At 45.6% G+C, this 7,500-nt stretch overlaps 1 protein-coding gene across 6 annotated transcripts in view; it reads right to left on the bottom strand.

Moving 5' to 3' along the window:
* rapgef1b (Rap guanine nucleotide exchange factor (GEF) 1b) overlaps nucleotides 1-7,500 on the bottom strand; it is a 33,725-nt gene that overhangs the window by 8,305 nt on the left and 17,920 nt on the right. For 3 of the 6 annotated variants that reach the window (XM_042059480.1, XM_042059482.1, XM_042059481.1), the window contains 6 exons: nucleotides 6,836-7,342; nucleotides 6,119-6,381; nucleotides 2,099-2,239; nucleotides 1,017-1,163; nucleotides 308-385; nucleotides 131-213 (listed from right to left, as the gene is read on the bottom strand). In XM_042059480.1, coding sequence (XP_041915414.1) covers nucleotides 131-213; nucleotides 308-385; nucleotides 1,017-1,163; nucleotides 2,099-2,239; nucleotides 6,119-6,381; nucleotides 6,836-7,342 — 1,219 coding nt within the window. The remainder of the gene's footprint in view (nucleotides 1-130; nucleotides 214-307; nucleotides 386-1,016; nucleotides 1,164-2,098; nucleotides 2,240-6,118; nucleotides 6,382-6,835; nucleotides 7,343-7,500) is intronic. The other 3 variants (XM_042059484.1, XM_042059485.1, XM_042059483.1) reach the window with 2 other exon arrangements.

Raw genomic sequence — 7,500 nt, 5'->3', positions numbered from 1 at the left:
AATATAACAGACAACATTCAAAAACAAATGAACACACTCCCTTACAAGCAAAGTATTGATTCTTTATTGATGCTTGCAAAAGACTGTGTGGTACTGTGTACCACACACACACACACACACACACACAAACCTCTCTTTGGTCAGTGTCCCTCTGCTACTAGATGAGGATGTTCTCGGGGTTGGAAGAACATCACCTATTAGGCTCACTGGTGCCTAAATGACACAAAACACAACAATGCTAAACTGAGTAGCACACGCGTGAACCGTGCACAAAAAAAAAACAAGGACGCATGAAAGCCGTACTTACTGAGTGGGATGTGTCATTTCCATTCGAGTACAGGTTGACATATTCCCCCTCTCCTCCCTCATCAATTGCGCTTTCACTCTAGAGAAGAGAGAACAAAAGATAAGACAAAAACGTATTGTTCATTCACATGCAGTGTACCTCACACAAGACACAGACCACTGAACACACGAGACTACTTATGGCAAAAGAAGAACAAAAAGCAACAACAATAACCAAAAAACAACAGAAAACAAAACAAAACCCCATAGTCCTCTGCACACAAACACAAACACTTAGTTAATGCATGCAGACACTCTCTTTAATAAATGGTTATGACTGTGAGAGACAGTGTGTAAGAAAGTTACCAGCAGGTGGGGACAGAGTCCATGTGTGTGTGTGTGTGTGTGTGTGTGTGTGTGTGTGTGTGTGTGTGTGTCAGATTTGTGTGTCTAGATGAAAATGTGCATGTACCAAAGAGATTTATCAACGGATTAAGTAGATTATAGCAAACTTTCGCCACAAGCAATCTCATCAATTACATCACAAACACGCACACACACACACACACACTACACACACACACACACACAAAGTCTCTTTCTTTCTTCCGCCTTACGCACAGGCACAGACACACACAGACACACACACACACTCTCAAGAGTCACCCACTCGCTCATTTACTGCTTGAAATGAAACACACACACACACAATCTTTTTTTTTGTTTTTTACCGCAGAGGTAAGTAGAGAGTCAGTGAGAGAGCTGTCAGAGGGATGACAGGCAGGCAGAGAGGCCAAAGAGCCGGCCAGAGAGGCCGTGGACCAGCCCACGCCCTCCGAGGTTACGCTGAGATTGGCCAGCCCAGCTGGTTGTGTGTTCTGCGAGTGGGAACAACAGAAAGACAGACAAGCAGCCGAAGGAAGAGACGATTGGAGAAGTAGAAGAGAGCAAGAAAAGCACACAACCCCAACATGTTTCGGGGAAAGAGAAAAATAACACCACACAGATGAATGTGTGTGTGTGTGTGTGTGTGTGTGTATTGGAGCATAATTTCCAAGACAATGAGGCAACGTGTGTTCCTGGACATTGAGCAGATTTCTGTCAGGAGATGAAGCTGCGCAAACCTGCAGGAACCTGCCTCACATACCAACTCCTGCATTCCAATCCTGGTGCTTCAACTCACACACACACACACACACACGCACACAGAGTTCACACATGTGGGCTTGCAGAGAAACAGTCTCCCTGGCTTTGACCTTAATGGTCAATGGTGAGCAGGGGTCATGTGCTGCACCTCACTTACATTATGTAACCAAAGTGTTAGTACATTTTGTTTCCAAGACATCAGCGCCTCACTGCAAGACAGATGAACAATCCCATTCTGTGTGGTGTATGTCTGTTAGGGGAAGTGTGTGTGTGTGTGTGTGTGTGTGTGTGTGTGAAAGCATATGTGATTGTGTGTTGGTATGTCAGGGGAGGTCGGTATGTGGGCAACACTCCTCTAAGAGTGGCAGAGAGGTGGAGAAAGATTGGTGTTCAAGAAGCTAAAATGGGGCCTTGGGTAAACTACGGTTGGGCTGACACTAAATCATGAAAGGCCTGACAATGGAATAAAGCTATCTGTAGCACCTATGATGTATGTTCTGTTATGTAAGGCTGGACGATCATTCATTCAAAATTGGGTAAAAATTCTTTTCACCGCACTCTTAAATAACACAAGACCAAATATATGTGGACCACATCATGCAGGAGCCACATCAGGCCAAAAACCACTCCCAAAGCAGAACCACACAAGACTGCCGAGAAAACTCACCAGGGGTGTGGTCAAAGAGGTGTGGCCACAGAGGGAGCTAGAGAGTGATAGGCTGTGAGTGAGCACAGGACACGCCCCCTCTGGAAGACCAGGAGTAGGAAGGGGACGAGAGCAAAGGGAGGAGGAAGAAAGCTGAGAGACCTGGAGAGATAGAGAGAAAGGAAAGGGGGGAGGAAGAGAGAAAAAAAGAGAGGACGAGAGGGAACAAGAAAAAGAAATGAGAGAAAGAATGAAAAAAAGAGAAAAAGAGTAGACCTGGCTGTGTTAAAAGAAAGGAAAAAGATGAGAGAGTTAACTGCTGAGGCAACAGTAGTATGTGAAATGAGGGCAAAAGCTAAAGAAGATTAAATCTTTCATTCTCCCTCTCTCTCTCTCTCTCTCTCTCTCTCACATACACTCACACACACACACACACACACAGAGAGAGACACACACACACACACACACACACACACACACACACACACACACACACACCTACACGTGCTGTAAAGCCAGTGAACTGTTAATCCTGTCATGATTATATTATCGTAAACATATTTCTATAAGCATGAGCTTAACCACACTAAGCCAGAAAATGTGGGTATGTGAAATATTAACACACATAATGTGTATCTCTTAAATGTGTGTGTGAGTGTGTGCATGTGCTCATGTGTCCATCTGTTAAAATATGGGATTCATTCAGACTGCCAGTGCTATGCAATGTGATTATTAAATGACACACATGCAGCATTCTAGAGTATGAATATGTGTATCTGTTCACGCATGTGTGCATCTATTTTGGGAGTATGATTACATTTCTTCTGCTGTAAATTTGTATTTGTGTGCATATGCCTCAACTGATTTTACAAACTGGTACTGTTGGAAAGATTTGTACAGGATAAGTGTGTGTGTGTCTCTGTGCTTTTGTGTTTGTATGTCAGCGTGTGTGTTTGTGTGTCAGTGTGTATGTGTATGTGTATGTGTGTGTATGTGTGTGTGTATTTGTATGTGTATGTGTATGTGTGTGTATGTGTGTGTATGTGTGTGTGTGTGTGTGTGTGTGTGTGTGTGTGTGTGTGTGTGTGTGTGTGTGTATGTGCGTATGTGTTCAGTATTTCCCCTAGAATTTTTTCCAGCAGCGGTGCTGTTGATCGTAGGAAGCCCCCCCAAAAAAAGAAAAAATTGAAAAAAAAAAACTCCTTAAATGGTGGACTTCTGGTGGATTTTGTCGAAAGAAATTGACATTTACAAAGCATGATTATTGCAGTAGGCCTACTTGAACAGGATTATTGATGTTTTTCTTTCACCTTTTTCATTTACATTATTAGTAATTATTACTTACGTTATTATTAGAAATTGAAATGAAATGGCACAACACACACAACAGAAAATTATTATTTACAATTAATTACAAAAAATAAAGCTTAATCATAGGTCACTATACAAACTATTAGTATTTAGAATGTACAGTGCTGTGCATAAGTTAAGACATGTATTTATATAATAACATTTATTTATTTACAATACATGATACATTAAAAAATAATTGATGTCTTTAAAAGGTTTGATTTTTCCTATTTTTTTTTAATTAAGCTTAAGGCATTAAGACAAAAGGCAACAGATGTTTTTTATTCCTCCCTTTAGTCATTTTCAGCATGGATGTCTTAACTTTTGCACAGCACTGTATAAACTATATAGACTTCTCTTTCATGTCATTACACTGTATTGGTGCTGTGCAAGTCGAATTGAGAGTCATTTTAAGGCCGTGACGGCCCATAAGGCTTGCTTGATTCTCACGGTTTTAGGCGACCTTAGTAGCGTTGTTGTGCATGGTGCATAAGAATATGTGGATGAAATGAATTGTGTTTTCCATGTCATTTGGTAAAATAAATGCTCGAAGAAAATCTATCTTGGGTTATAGGAGATATGTTTTGTATCATTATGACCGCCACGCAGCGAAGCGGCGGTCATATAGGTTTAGTCAGATTTTTTTTTTTTTTTTTTCGCATGTCCAAATTTCCGTCAAGGATTCCCGGGACACTGGAAGACCGGGGTACACGAAACTTGGTGGGCATGTAACCCCACATGGATAACATGGAACCATCGGTTTTCGTTTTGATCTGTAGCCCCCACGCTGGACTAGACCCCCCGAAAGGAGGGTAGGGCAGACACAGTTTTCTGTGAATATCTCCAGAACCGTAGGGTTTAGGAGGACTATTTGTTTTTTGTATGTTGATCTCAAGGGGTCATGTCAACCCATTCCATAACCACTCATTTCATGTATAGCGCCACAAAAAAAGTAAAAATGAGGTGTTGTAATCGCAGGTATCTGTGACCTAACATAGTCAAAACTGTACGAAATTGGAAGTGTAGGATCATTATGACACCCTCTGAATGCACGCCAAGTTTCGTGGAATTCCGTTCATGGGGGGCCACACAATAAATTAATTTATGTTACTATACACCAACTGGCCTGTAGGTGGCCGGAGACAGTTTTCTGTGAATATCTCGAGAACCGTAGGGCCTAGGAGGTCCACCTTTTTTTTGTATGTTGGTCTTAATGGGGCATGTCAACCCATCCCATTACCACTTATTTCATGTATAACGCCACCTAGTTAAAAATGAAAAAAGCAAAAAATTAGGTGTTTTCATCACAATATCTCTGGCTGACATGGTCAAAACTGCACGAAATTGAAAGTGTAGGATCATTATGACACCCTCCGAATGCATGCCAAGTTTTGTGAACTTTCGTTCATGGGGGCCTTACAATAAAATAATTTATGTGTACATTTAGTGACTGTACACCAACAAGGATTCCCGGGACACTGAAAGACCGGGGTACACGAAACTTGGTGGGCATGTAACCCCACATGGATAGCATGGAACCATCGTTTTTCGTTTTGATCTGTAGCCCCCCCGCTGGACTAGACCCCCCGAAAGGAGGGTAGGGCAGACACAGTTTTCTGTGAATATCTTGAGAACCGTAGGGCCTAGGATGACCAATTTTTTCCGTATGTTTGCCTCCAGGGGTCATGTTAACCCATTCCATATGCACACATGTGCATAAACAGATACACACGCACACACATACATTCACAGTAATCATACGTATGACACATACTCACACAGTAGACATATGTACGCATGCATGCACATGCACAAACACAGGCACATACGCAGGCACACACACAAGCGCACACACACACCCACACACATAAACATAAACGTGTACACGCACACATGCACACAATTCAAGAATTTCTCAGAATTATGAACAGGCAAGACGGGGGTGGGGTTGTATAAAATACATTTTACATGTGAAATCTATGAACTAATCATGTTTTGGTACTTGTCTAGCAGATACCAGTAAGAATTGAGTGTGGATCATGCAATTTAGTGAGACAGTTAGAATCATATAGGCCTTTTAGCGTGATTTCTTTTTGTGGAAAAAAATGTGCTGGACTGGGCGGCGGTCATATTTTGTACCGCTTTGCGGTACATCTAATTTCTATAATTTTGGTGAGCTCTACAGGAATTACAAACTATCTATAGGAATTACAAACTATCTATAAACCCACCAATAGGCTAGAACTAGACCTTAGTTTCACAGCCTAGGTATGTTAGCAACACAGGGCTCGAAAGCATTGACTGTATAACAAACAAAAACGAAACAGTGCGTGGAATTTATCTGGGAATAGGCTACTGAAGGTAGGTGCGAGCTACCTCGCTGGCGTGTCTAATTTGGTTCCTTGGTTAACATAATGTAGGCTACGTTTTTTTGCACAAAATTGCGTCTGCTAATAAGCGTAAACACAAACAAACTTGATCTCCTGTGGAAACCCTGACTGCGCCTTCAACGTTTGCCTACTATTAGTTGTTGACATCAAACCTGAACGAACGGCAGCTGTTCCTGAAGTTCACTTGCGTGTTTGTTTTTTTTTGCAGCGGCGATTACATTTTTTTTTTGCTGCGCCGCTCCGAAATACATTGTAGGGGAAACACTGGTGTTTGTGTGTGTCAGTGCACATCCATACCCACCATTTGCCTCTGTTTGGGCGGCAGGGCGGGTGGTGGCGAGGGCCGTGCGTGCCCCTGTGTGTGCCCCTGCGTGTGCCCCTGCGTGTGCCCCTGCGTGTGCCCCTGCGTGGGTGTCTGCTCCCCGGCGTAGCTCTCGCTGATGCCGTACACCTCCTGCAGGCGGCGCAGACGGTGCTTGTAGATGCTCTCGCTGGCCGGCGTCTGGTAGAAGACGGACGGCTGCGGCTCCGAGTAGTCCTCCACAAACGCCATGTACTGCATGACTGGGGGAGGGGGTGGAAGCGAGCGATAGGAGAGCGAGGAAGCGAGAGAGAGATAGAGGAACGAGGGAGGAAGAGACGGAGGGAGGGAGAAGGGGTGAAAGAGGATGTGGGTGAAAGTGTACGAAGGAGATAGTCAAGCGGAGAGAGAGGGATAGAGAGAGATGGAGAGAGAGGGAATGAGAGTGAGAGGGAGAGAGAGAGAGAGGGATAGAGAGAGAGAGTAGAGGAAGTGACAGAGAGGGAGATAGAGAGAATAATGGAGGAAGAGAACAAATGAAGGAAATTAAACCTAAACCTTCTTGAGGTTGAAAATGTACAGAATACATCTGCCCTACAGGGGAAACTCGGGGTCAAAAATGTTTCCTGCCCACCCCTCACCCCCTTCAGTAATTCCATCCTTCCTTTAAATGACCCCTCTTCCCCCAATCCCCCTTCCCTCCAGTCCTCTACTCACTCGTCCGGCTCTTCTTCTCCGGTAGTGGCGGTGGACTGTCCGTGAGCGGGCAGCCTCCGTCTCCGCTGCTGCCCGGCGAGTGTGTGTACTGGCTGGTGAACACGCCGCCGTTGAGCAGGGGCATGGGCGACAGCGGCGTGAGCAGGGGGAAGGGGGGCGTGGGCGGCCTGTCCGGCCCGCCTTCCCACTCCTCCGACTGGCTGTGGTAGAACTGCGGCGCCAAGCGGAGCCCGTGCACGGAGAGGACCGGCACGCTGCGCCGCTTCTTCAGCGGCAGCGCCGGCGGCGGGATGATGGCGCCCGAGGACGAGGAGCTGCGGAGGGAGGGGGGCAGGGGCGGCAGGGGCGGAGGGACCGGAGGGGGCGAGCCGCACTCGCTCAGGCACTCGGGGAGGGGGCTCAGGGAACCGCCACCACCGCCACCGTCGCCCGGCACGGGGAAGGGAGGCAGCGACTCCAGCACGGACAGGTCCTGATGCAGGAAGTCGTAGTCGGGATCGTAACCATCTGAGAGCCAGAGACAGAGGGGGAGCACACAAGAGAGAACAGGAATAGGAAGCTTTAGCGTTTAGCGTTAGCGCGGGGGCGCTTCTGGAGTATCTGATGCCGTGCATCACCAAGGCGGGTGCTACACAATGGTGGTAGTTAGTGTGGTTTCCCCTTCA

The sequence above is a fragment of the Alosa sapidissima genome, chromosome 13 (assembly GCF_018492685.1).
Source record: "Alosa sapidissima isolate fAloSap1 chromosome 13, fAloSap1.pri, whole genome shotgun sequence".
Classification (NCBI taxonomy): Eukaryota; Metazoa; Chordata; class Actinopteri; order Clupeiformes; family Clupeidae; genus Alosa; species Alosa sapidissima.
This window is presented reverse-complemented; position numbering and strand designations above follow the sequence as displayed.